This window comes from Condylura cristata, unplaced genomic scaffold (assembly GCF_000260355.1).
Source record: "Condylura cristata isolate star-nosed mole 26May11 unplaced genomic scaffold, ConCri1.0 scaffold00006, whole genome shotgun sequence".
Taxonomy (NCBI): Eukaryota; Metazoa; Chordata; class Mammalia; order Eulipotyphla; family Talpidae; genus Condylura; species Condylura cristata.
Genome location: NW_004567107.1, coordinates 3,075,566 through 3,087,180, shown reverse-complemented (window position 1 = coordinate 3,087,180; position 11,615 = coordinate 3,075,566). Strand labels below are relative to the sequence as shown.

The window sequence follows — 11,615 nt, the reverse complement described above, 5'->3', positions numbered from 1 at the left end:
GAGGAGGCGGCGGCGGGCACCGCGCGCCTCCGCGTTGCAAAGGTGGAGGGCTGCGGGCGGCCCCCCGAGAGGCCGCACCCCGCGATGGGCCTGGACCCGAGGGAAGGAGGCCCACGCGGGACTGCTGGTGCCCAGAGGCCTGGCAGGTCGGGCCGAGCTGACCCCGCGCTCTGCTTTGCCGCGAGCCCCTCCCGGCCCGCCGCGGCGTCGGGAGTCGGGGTCCGGGCTCCCGTTCCTCTCGCCCCTTCTCTCCGCTTCGCCCAAAGGAGAATGCTACTCCACCTCTGCCCCTCGCCCCCAGGGCTTGGGTATACCGGTCCCAGCCTCAGTTTCCCGGGGCCATGGGCTGGGGATCCCCGCTTGGGTGTGGCGGGTCCGCCTTCCCTGCGAGGTGGGGGGGTGGGGGGCGTCAGTGGTCGGGTCTGGCCCTTCCCCCGACACACCCGCCCCAGCCCGCGCCGTGGGCCCAGGCGGGGCTGCTGGCCTCTGGCGCTGCTTCCCGGCTGTCCCTGGCCGGCTGTCCCTGGCCGTCCTGGGAGGGGCCCTGAGCAGGAAATGTCCGAGGCCGGCGCCTTGTTGCCTTTGGCCCCTCGCTGCCTCTGCCCTCCAGGGCGGGAGGGCGGGAGGGACATTGTGAAATGGAGGAAAGTCCCGGCCCATCCCGCCCGGTCTTCCTGAGGTGCGGTGACGGCCATCCACCTCAGTGTTCCCGTCTGCGGAGTGGGGGTGTCCCCCGAGCACGATCTGGATTCACATCTTGGGCAGGACCAAACCTGTTCTTCCCACCAGAGGTGGCCCTGACCCCGCCCAGCCCAGCCAGTGCTGGTGGCAGGAGGTGGCAGGTGCCGCCCCCCCCAACCCACAGAGCAGTCACCAGACCCCAAGCCTCAGTTTCTCCACTGCCAGAGCTGGCAGCAGCTCAAGGCTCAGGAAGGAATCTGGAGGGGCCCGGTGCGAGCCCTTCTGAGAGCCATGAATTCACTCATTAGCTGAGGGGTACCCCACCTGGCATTGCTGGGGCTCCCTGCCCACGGTCCTTAGCTTGGGAGCAGCAGGGAGACAGGCAGAAGCAGCCACAGTGGATGGGTCTTTGGTGACGGCTGGGAACTGCAGCAGTCTGCACCCTTAACTCCATCCCCGCACCAGGGGCCCTTCCCACTGCAGGGGTGGGGGGCAGGGAGGGGTCAGCCTGTGCCAGCCTGTACCCCCTGCTGAAAAAGCAGTGCCAGCGTGGCTCCCTGCAGGCGACTGCGTGACGCTCCTGCTCCCACCAGCACCTAGGCTTAGGCAAGGGGTGCCGGAGGGAGACCCCCTCCCCCCCCCCTACAGCCCCACCAGCTGCGGCCTTCCCGGGGCTTGTGAGGTCAGTTGGTTCTAGCAGTGACCATTTCCCCCAGACTCGGGGCCCGGGTGCCCCACCCAAATTGGGGGGGTCAGGCTTTGTGTCTGCCCAGAGAGGCCATTGGAGGCTCTCTGCCCCATCTCATCTTTGTGCCCTGGCTTCCGGGCGCCAGGCCAGAGCAGCCGGGGGTCCTGTTGACCACCCCCCTTGCCCTGTCTCTGGGCAAAGAGATCACTGGGGGACTCAGGGTCTGCGGCTCTGCTTTGCGCGGCAGACATGACCTTCCAGACCTGCCTCGCCTCCTGTGGCCCAGGCTGGGCTGCACCCAGCTCCCATGGGCATTTCAGGGTTTGGGGAAGGCAGGGTCTCCATAAGCAAGTTCCTCGGGAGGCCGAGCATGAGACCTTTTCTCCCTACCTCAGGGCGTTTTGACCAGAACTGGAGACTCGACCTAACCTGAGAGTCAGTGTCCCCCAGAGAGCCGCACTCCTAATGAGTCTCAGGCCCCAGGAACCCCGCCGTTCAGCGAGGGTGCCTAGGGCGGGGCCCTTGGCCTCAGCTTCCTGTCTGTGAGTTGGGAAGAAACCCCCGCTCCGTGTGTGTCCACCCTCATGTGCAGATGAAGGAGCAGGCGAGGCAGAGGCGGCCGTCCGTGAATGCCGACAGAGCACTCCTGGGCAAAGTGCCCGTGCAGTCTCCTCTGTCAGACCAGACGGCGGCGGTCCGAGGAACCCCAAGGCGGGGAGAATGTTTGGATTTTGGGGAAGATTTAGTTATGCACGCAGAACTGGGGTGTAGCCAGAGGGGGGGGGCAGTGAGAGGCTTCACCAGCAACAGTGTGGGGAGCAGAACAGGCAGATCGATGAAGTCCGCTGCTGAGGGGAGCAGCGGGGAGCCAGGGGAGGCCTGCCGCGCTTGTGGGTCACCCCGGGGCGGGGATCACGGTGAAGCGGCCGTGCCGGCTTGCTGGGTCCTAACCCTTGGCGCCATCTAAGTGGGTCTGTTTCCACTCAGCTGAGTTGGAATCCAGGGAGGGGTGCTGGAGGAGCATCTACACGCTGTGGCCCTGATCAGAGAGAAATAGGGCAGTGATTGCTGGTGGTTCGTTGGAGACTTTTAAGATTTATTTATGCATATAGACCTGGGGTACAGGTCAGAGGAGCAGTGAGAAGATTCCTCAGAGACAGAGCGGGGAGCGGAACAGGCAGATGGACAAAGTCCACCGCAGAGGGGAGCAGCGGGGAGACAGGGGAGGTCCTCCGCGCCGTGGGGGCCACTGGCTGGCGGGGGCGGAACTCGCGCTGCAGTGGCTCAGCTGGCTTCATGGTGCTGCGCTCTGCCCCGTCGGCTTCCGGCCGGCCGGGCCCTCGTGGGCATTTTGACTTCTGGACGGTGCATAACACCAGGGGGAGCTTGTCATCTCCTGGAGGAGGGTGTGTGGGGCCGGGGCAGGGGACAGCCTGTGTGCCGGCCAGCCGGGTTTCAGCCTAGCACTGCCACCTGCCAGCTTGGCACCGGGGCACGTCGGGGAAGCTTCCTAGGCCTCGGTGTCACCTGTAAGCCCGCAAAGGTGGTCATAATGGCCCCGCCTTGAGAAGCACATGCAGCGCTGACGTAGTGTCTGCCCTTAGCACAGCCACGTGGGTTTCCTTAGCAATAAGCGAGCGGCCAGGCTGCCCGGCGTGTCCCTGGAGGCCGCGGGCAGGGCTCTGAGTGCGGCCAGGGAGAATGCCCTTGCCTTGCCAACGACGGCTGGCGTGCATCTTGGCTTGGAGCCACCTTCTCCCAGGTGACCCTTTCCGGTAAAGGACGGCTGGACACGTGCCTGGGTACTGTCTGGAGGTGTGACGGGGCCAGGCTAGGCCTAGGGCAGCTGAGTCCTGAGTGTCTGAGCCGCCAGAGCCTGGGGTGGTGAGAAGGGGCTAGAGGGTGAGGCCCCGGGCCAGCCCTGGGGGGGCCAGGGGACTGGGGCCTCTCCCCAGGGTCTCACTGTGGGCCTGTTCTCTCCCCGGTTGCTTGAGGGCAGCGCAGCAGCTCTGCCCTCTCTGCCGCCCTCGAGCCGAGGCCTCCATTTCACTTGATTCTGCCAAGACAGCGGCCTCATCACGCCGGCAGGGACCTCAGCCCGATGGCCTCCCCCGCACCCTGCCCCCGCCTCTGGGCAGCAGAGCGCCAGACAGGCACACACACCCCTGTACTTGCAGGCAGCCCAGTGACTGACTCAGCATGCACCACCAGGGGCCCCCATGGGCTCCGCGGCACCCATGCGTGCAGCTGGCAGGCCCGGCGCTGGCGTCTGGCAGAGCGTGCCTGGAGTCCTGGCCTGGGCAGGATTCTGACTGAGCGTGAGGGCTGCTCTCCAGCGGTGGGCTCGCCGTGCTGTGCTGAGCGCTGGCCACATTCTGGGCACTGTCCGAGGTTGTCCCTGTCCCACGGAGCTCAGGTGGCCTGGCGGGGCACGGGAAGGTCCTGTGCGGAGATGGGGTGTGTGCAGGTCTTGGGGGTCCCCTGGGCGGGGCAGGCGCAGCGGGCGTGCCTGCACGGAACTTCCCCTCCCACACTCGGGACCTACCCCCTTGGCTCCAGGTCTCTTCCGGAGGTGACAGAGCAGGTGACTCCGCCGGTGGCTTGGGCCGGGGCCGCCCATCTCTAGCCCACCTCCACCACCCCGAAGTGTCCAGAGATTGGTCCCTAGCACCCACTGAGTCTGCTGCTGAGTCTGCACCCAGCTCCCCCCCTAGCAGCCAGGCAGGGCCTGGAGGTTCCTGCACATGTCTGTCCCTGGCCCCTGGAATAGCGATGCCCGTGCGAGGGCTCACGCAGGGTCGGGTGGGTTTGGGGGTGGTTCACTGTCTGTGACCCCTCAGCCATGACGGCCACCGCACCTGTGCGTGCCACCAACCCCCTTGCGCCCCAACACGCAGGGCCGAGACCGGGGGCCCAGGAGGTGGGCCTACGAGCCAGAGCTGGTGGGATGGGAGACCGGGGTGTGGAGGGGCCGGGAAGGCTGGGCCAGGCCTGTGGCTTCACCCCAGCCACCCTGCAGGCAGGTGATTGAAGTTTGCTTTTGCAGAGCTGTTTGCTGAGCCCCGAAGGCAGCTTCTGGAAGCAAGGACCCCACCCCACCCCAGGTACCACTCCTGACCTCAGCCTCCCACCCCTCCCTCCCTGCGCCCAGGTGGCCTGTTGCCTGGCTCTGGTTCCATGGACCCTCCGGGGGCTCCGGGGTCAACTCCTGCTAAGTCACCAGAGCCCAGTTGTGGGGGGGAGCAGCCTGGCAGGTGGCCTGGTGGAGGGCAGAGCTGTGGGTGCCCATCGGAACCCCCTCACTGCTGCAGGAATTGTCTCCCCCTCCAAGCTCGAAGAGCAGTAGGGCCTGGAAGCTGGACGTGGTGTGTGTCTGGCCACATGGCAGGCCCTGCACAGGGCAGGCACCGGGAACCTCTCGGACACGGGAGCCCACAGGACACAGCCCCCCAACCCGCATGGTCGCAGCGGAGATGGGGTGCCTCCCGCGGTGTGCGGAGGGGTGTCCACGGCCTCCCCAGTGGTGTCTCGGGAGGACCTGGCCTTGGCCAGACCCGGGGGAGATGCTCCCTCCAGGCCCGGCCCCGCCTGCAGTGCAGGCCCTCCGTGGCCGCTGAGGGGAGCCGGAGGGCCCGGCCACACCGGCCCTCGCCTGCTGACGGCCCGGTGTGGCCACGTGACCTCACCTCTCAGAGCGCAAAGTGGGCCCAGTAGCAGGCTCTGCTCTTGGCCACGCGGGCCAGGCAGCGTCATGGAGCTGGGTGTCGAGGGGCAGCCGCCTCATGGCGAGCTGATAGAGGCCTGGCGCCTTCTAGAAGCTTCCCTGCAGCTGAGCGGGAAGGCGGGACACATCTTCCCTGCTGCACAGGGCGGACCCTGGTCCGAGTCCTGTCTCCCGTGCTCCCGTGATGGTACGCTCCACCTCTGCCTCTTTCCTTTCCTCCCTGGGCCTCGGTTTCCCCACCCACCACTGGTGTTTGAGCACCTCTTGGGGGCCTTTTTAGTGGAGTTCAGGGAGTGCTGGGGGTCCCCTCCCAGGCGCTTCCGTGTGAGATCCCGATGTGTGGCTCTTGGATGGGGCCCCCAGGGCCAGCTCCGCGCCTGCTGCCCCGCCCCAGCCCCGCTGGCCAGCCGCCCCGTGTGCCGGGCACGTCCCAGGCTGCAGCCGGGCACAGACCAGCGCCCCGACCTGCTAAGCCCCGTGCCCACGGCGCGTGACGCAGGTGCCGACGCAGGCCCGGGCCCTGCGGAGCTCAGCCGGGCGCGCCCCTGGGTGGGGACTCCCCCCAGACAGGCCTTCTTCCTGCCAGCCCCAACCCTTTGTCAGATTCCCGGTGGCGTGGGGGGGTCCCCAGCACGGTGGGGGCCGGCTGCTGTTCCCACACCCCCATCCTGGGGCGGCGGCGGCCCCGGAAGGGAGTGGCTGGCTCTGGGCCGCTCACAGCTCACTCGCCTCCCTGCAGACGAGATGTCCAGCAAAGGCTCCGTGGTCCTGGCCTACAGTGGCGGCCTGGACACCTCCTGCATCCTGGTGTGGCTGAAGGAGCAAGGCTATGACGTCATCGCCTACCTGGTGAGGAGGCCCCGGTCGTCTGCCCGCGGCACGCCGGCACGCCGGCCGCCCCCCAAGCCCATCTCCAGGGAGAGGGTGTTCCTCGCCCGGCCCCCCGCCTGTGCAGTGACCATCCAGTCACCCCACAGGCCTGCGTTGCCCCAGATCACACATCTGACCTTGGGGGCCCCTGGCCACCCCTGGGCAGATAAAAAAGCTGCTGACTGCAGAGAAGCACCTGCAGCTGGCCCCAGGAGGGCTCCTGAGTCTACTGAGCTGAGCAGAAGCAGGGCCCCAGTCTCGGCAGCAGGCCAGCGTGCACCCCCAGAAACACGCCCCTGCCGCGTGGGGGGAGGGCGGGGGGGCCACAGGTCAGGGCTCCAGCAGTGAGGCCCCAGGCAGGGCTGGCCCAGCCCGCCTCCCTGCTGGCGTCCCTGGGGACAGTCCCTGCCCTTGGCCAGGAAGTGGGAGCAGGGGGCAGGCAGCTCCTGACAGACCGACCTTTGTCCTGATTTTGGGGGTGCTGGTGGGAAGAGCTCGAGGGGTTCGGGTAGAGACTTCGACCTTCAAGGCATTGCCAGGAAGCCTTGTGCCAGGCTGCGTGGCGCCAGCCCCCAGCCCCCAGAGCTGCTCCCAGCCGGGCTCCAAATCGTGCCCCCAGATCCCCTGAACCTGCTCCTCACCACAGGCTCAGTCCGCAAAAGGGAGCCACCACCCAGAGGCGGGGGGGGGGGGGGCTTGCCGGGCACCGGGGGGCTTCTCCCCCTCTTCTTGCTGCCTCTGTGCTGACTGGGCTCTCTGCTTCTGCTTCCCAGGCCAACATCGGCCAGAAGGAAGACTTTGAGGAGGCCAGGAAGAAGGCGCTGAAGCTCGGGGCCAAAAAGGTACCCAGTGGGACGCCGGGGGCTGAGGGTGGGGTTTTGGCACAGGGAGGGACCTTCCCTCTTCAGAGTTCCTCATCTCTTGCATGCCTTCCCATTGTCCTTTTACTTTCTAGAATATAGAGCGAGTCCCTCTGTTCTGGGGTGTGTGAATGCCATTATCTTCCTGCCAACCCTAACCACTCTTGGACCCAGCCACCAATCACCTCCACCCACCCACCCACCCAGCCAGCCAGCCAGCCCGCCCGCTCTTCCTCATCCATCCATCCACCCGCTCATCCACCTGCCCTGTTTTATCTCTGTCCATCTGCCCATCTCCTCATCCATCCAACTATCCACCCAACCATGCTCTTAGCCATCCAGACTCCACCCAACTGTCATCTGTCCCTCTGACCACCCATCTACCCACCCATCACCACCCAGTCCCCCCTCCCTCTCATTTCTCCATCCATCCACCCCACCCTTCCATCCACTCAGCAGGATGAAAGTCTCAGCTGAGGTCAGTCATCTACTGAGCATCTGCTCCTGTAGCACTCAGGCCCTGTGCTGTGTGGGGCCACTGGGGTGTGAAGTGTGAGTTGCCCCTCCAGGGATACCTGGGGGAACCGGGATGCTGAGAAAGCCTGCACGTCGGGTCGAACCAGTTCCCAGACCTAAGAAGGGTTCAGTCGGCAGATTCAGGTGAACAAGCGAGGGGGTGAAGGCCCAAAGTCCACATCACCACATGGGCTGTCATATAAAACCAGTCAGGTGAGGAGGAGCTACCTGCGTAGGAGCCCAGAAGTGTCAGAAGGCTTGAGTGTTGGCGAGGAGAATGAACCCCAGCCAGCACGAGCTGGGCCCAGCACACTGTTCTGGGTGGGGTTTAAGGGCACACGCAGTTTCAGCTGGACAGTGTATGGGGACTGACTTTCGATGACTGCCATAAGCACAGGCGGAAGAACCATGGTATGTGCTGCGATTGATTCTCAATGTCTGCCTTGGTGCAGGAGGAAGAGCAATGGTATATGCTACGATGGATTGGTGATGTCTGCTACAGGTGTAGCAAGAGCTGTATAGGCGCAGCTTGCTGGGATCCATTAGCCATGTCTGCCTTAAATGCTAGTCATTTGAGGCCCCTGGGGCTCCATGAGAATACAGCCCCCTTGCTGAGGCCCTCTCCCATGGGCTTCTCTCCCCACAGGTGTTCATCGAGGATGTCAGCAAGGAGTTTGTGGAGGAGTTCATCTGGCCCGCCGTCCAGTCCAGCGCTCTGTATGAAGACCGCTACCTCCTGGGCACCTCTCTTGCCAGGCCCTGCATCGCCCGCAAACAAGTGGAGATTGCCAAGCGGGAGGGAGCCAAGTATGTGTCTCATGGAGCCACGGGAAAGGTGAGGAGACAGATGGAGCCGGGTGCTGGATGGGGGAGGAGCAGGCAGGGGGGCTGCGAAGGGGGTGCAGCAGCCCTGCGCTGTGTGGCCTTGAGCAGCAGGTGCTGGGCCCATAACAGCACACAGTGTGGGTAAGGGGGGCAGTGGGGCGGGGAGCTCTGGATGTCTGTGCTGCCTGTGATGGGAGTGGTCACCCCAAAGGCGATGAGACCCTCGGGCCCAGGGACATCACTCCTGGCAAGGGCACAGCGTGAGTCTTGGGTGGAGGGCCCTGAGCCCAGTCAGCAGAGGGGTGAACCCAGCTACCCGGTTGCCACGTGCATGCCCTGAGCGAGTCCCTGCCCTTCCCGGAGCCTCCCTTCTAGTGCAAAATGGGGTGACGGCCTGTGTCAGTTTCCAGGCTGGAGACCAGAAGGCCAAGGGCAGGGTGTGAGGGGGGACTGCCCCGCTCTGAAGGCCCCGGGAAGCAGCCCGTCCAGGCGCCGAGTCCTCTCTGTGCAAGCTCCCCACTCCCGAGCGAGCCCAGCCTACATCTGGGGGATCTGGGGATGGTTCTGGACGGGCCCGGAAGCTCCCTGCAGTGGCGCTTTCTGGACAGTCTGGGTCACGTCCACAGCCACTGGGGGGAATGAGTGGGCGTATGGCGGCTATGGCTTGGGTGGCTCGTGGGTTTCAGGAGGGACCCCCCACCCCTCTGGACCCCACTGGTAGTCCACTTGGAGCTGGAAGCTGCTTGCCACTGTGTGCTGCCACGTTTGGGCACGAGAGGGCAGCAAAGGCTTGGGCTTGAGGCCTCGGGCTGGCTCCAGAGGAAGTGCAGGGAGGAGGCCCTGGAGTCCCGTGTCCACCGCCCTCGCCTGCTGGGCTGGGGAAGGCCCTATAGCTTACGCAGAGTGTGCAAGGGGCATGGCCAGACCCAAAACCTGGGGTCTCTGAGTTGGGGGGTAGGGGAGTGGGGAGTTACCTTACTTACAGAATCTGGGGAATCTCCCAACAACCTCTGGAGACAATTCCTAGCATGGAGGCTCCCAGTGAGCAGAACCAGGAGGCCCCGGGTGGGGCCCTGGTCAGTGATGTTGGGGTGAGGCCTGGAGTCGGAGTTGGGGGGCTAGGGCACCCAAGGGAGGTTTTCCGGAGGTGGGACCAGAGCAGCTGACAAACCCAGAGGCAGTGGCCAGGATAGTGGGGGCAGTTTGCAAAGGGCTCCCGAGAGGAGAGGACTGGGATGTGAGCAGACCTGGGGGGCCCCCTCACAGAGGGTGGAGGCCCCAGTGTGGCCAGTCCTGAGGCTCTGGCCTTGGGGAAGTGCCCAGCGCCTGGCTCCTGAGTCGGGTGAGGGAGGGAGCCAGGGCCCCATGGACCCCTCAAGGGTGAGGCCTGTGCGATTGCTGCTCACCAGCCTGACAGACACAGAGGCTCGGCGTCTCCAGCACGGGGCCGGGATGGGGTCCCTGAGACGTGGGGGGCAGACGGGGTCACGTACCCAGTTTGCGGGAACAGACTGTGCAAAGGCTTGCAGCCCCCCGGCCCAGGGCCCAGCCTGGCAGCCCCTGGGGCTGAGTTGGAGCTGGGGTCCCCGCAAAGCCCCGAAGACCCTGGCCCTGCCACGCAGGCACAGAGCCCCTCTGATCCCCCCCCCCTCCACCCCCCCGCCCCGGTTTTGGAAGCCGGGCCTGGAAACATGAGCCCGAGGCTCTGGCAGGGTGTGGGGAGTTTCAAAGTGCTGCCATCTGCATGTGACTGACCCGGAGCAGATGGGAGACCCGGGCCCTCCAGCCTGCCGGGCGCGGCACCCTCACGGTCTGCGTGCAGACACAGCGACCCCACCCGGCGCTGCCAAGCCCGCGCTGCTGCCAGCTGGGCTGAGAAGGCCTGGGGAGGCCAGGCCAGGCAGATGGGTGTCCCTGGGGCGGGTCAGGCTGGGGAGACAGCGGCCCTGCCCGCCCGCCCGAGGGGCACAGCCTCCTCGTGTTGGGACCTGGGGCCCGGTGCCTCGGTTTCCCCCTCCAGTCATTGGCGCTCATCACAGAACCTATCTCCTGGGGGCTGCCACAGGGACCCGGGGAGCCCCGCAGATGTGAGCACTGGGAAGGGGTGTCCCCTGCCGGCCGTGTAACCCTGTCAGACACGCAGGCCTGGTGCCCGGAGGCGCTCCCTGGACAGCCAGTGCCCAGCGGGTACACACGGAGGGGCGGGGGGTGGCGGGCGGCTGGCCTGGCTCAGCGGGGCCCCTGGAGAGGAGCAGCCTGGGCCCCCGCTCTCCACCACCGGCTGCGCAGAGCCGGACTGAAACCTGTATTTCCACCTTGCCTGACAAGACTCTGGAAAATAACATGTCATTCCCACGGCTGCCTGGCTGCGCCCGCAGTTTTCACAGTGGGCGAGAGGCCCCTCTGTTATTTCCGGTGCTTAAGCCTCGCGGGCCTGTTCCTGGTGGCGGCCAGTCGGCCACTGTCTGCGGCCGGCTGGGTCCCGGGCCTCCTCCAGCACCAGGGCCGGGCGTGCGCCGGGCGGGGCACCGAGCCTGGCCTGGGCGGCCCTCTGCTGCCCCGCCCGGCAGGGTCAGGTGAGGCCACAGCCCGGGGCGGCTGGCAGCCAGCCTTTGTGCAGCTGGGCCCCCGGGGCTTGGCGAGGCCTCGTGGGTGCTGGGTCCCGCACGCCTGAGTGCCCACGCGGCCGGTTCGGCACGGGCGGTCCTGGGTCAGCTGCTGACCGCCCCTCTGGGCAGGGTGTTTCCTCACCACTGTTTTCACCTGGAAAGTGGGGTCCCAGAGGTCCCAGCCCGCAGGTCCCGCCGCTGGACCATCTCGGGCCTGCCTGTGCACCCTCGGCGTGCGCAGCCCCCGGCCAGCGCGGCCAGCTCCTGACGCTCCTGCCCTTTGTTCCAGGGCAACGACCAGATCCGGTTTGAGCTGACCTGCTACTCCCTGGCCCCTCAGATCAAGGTGAGAGGTTGCTCCCCGTCTCGGGGTCTGGGTGTTGGGGGCTGAGTCCTCTGCCGGGTGGGCCGTGGGGTTCTGTGGGCCAGGCCGCCACGCCGCAGTCTTCTCGTGGGAGTGGCGCCTTCCTTCCTTCCGTCGCTCCCACCGGCTGCAGGCTCACTGCTGTCCAGCGGCCTGTTCTCCTTCCGGTGGTGGTGGCTGGCGGGCGCGGCCCGAGGGGCAGCCAGTAGCTGCCATTCCAGAGCTGATGGCACCCTTCCAGCCCCGCTTGGTGTCTGCAGGGGTGCCCCGCGAGTCTGACTCACCCTGATCCCACCCCAGGACTGGGCCCTGGCCCCTGGGTCTCCTCTCGGGGTCTCGGGGAAGCAACTGGCCCTGTCCAGACTGCACATGCCAGGGCAGCCTGGGGCTGTGTCCAACCACCTGCTCACCCGCCGCCCCCGTCCACTCCCTCTTCCGCTGTCAACCCACATCTATCCCCCCACCATCCCCACCCATC

General features: G+C 66.3%; 1 protein-coding gene across 1 annotated transcript in view; it reads left to right on the top strand.

Moving 5' to 3' along the window:
• The first annotated feature begins 4,418 nt into the window (after window positions 1–4,418).
• The window catches only part of ASS1 (argininosuccinate synthase 1), a 32,882-nt gene continuing 25,685 nt past the window's right edge, over window positions 4,419–11,615 (top strand). Inside the window, exons 1-5 of the mRNA XM_004677248.2 lie at window positions 4,419–4,473; window positions 5,833–5,942; window positions 6,737–6,805; window positions 7,986–8,174; window positions 11,063–11,119. Of these exons, the coding sequence (XP_004677305.1) occupies window positions 5,838–5,942; window positions 6,737–6,805; window positions 7,986–8,174; window positions 11,063–11,119 (420 nt within the window). The 5' untranslated portion in view covers window positions 4,419–4,473; window positions 5,833–5,837. The remainder of the gene's footprint in view (window positions 4,474–5,832; window positions 5,943–6,736; window positions 6,806–7,985; window positions 8,175–11,062; window positions 11,120–11,615) is intronic.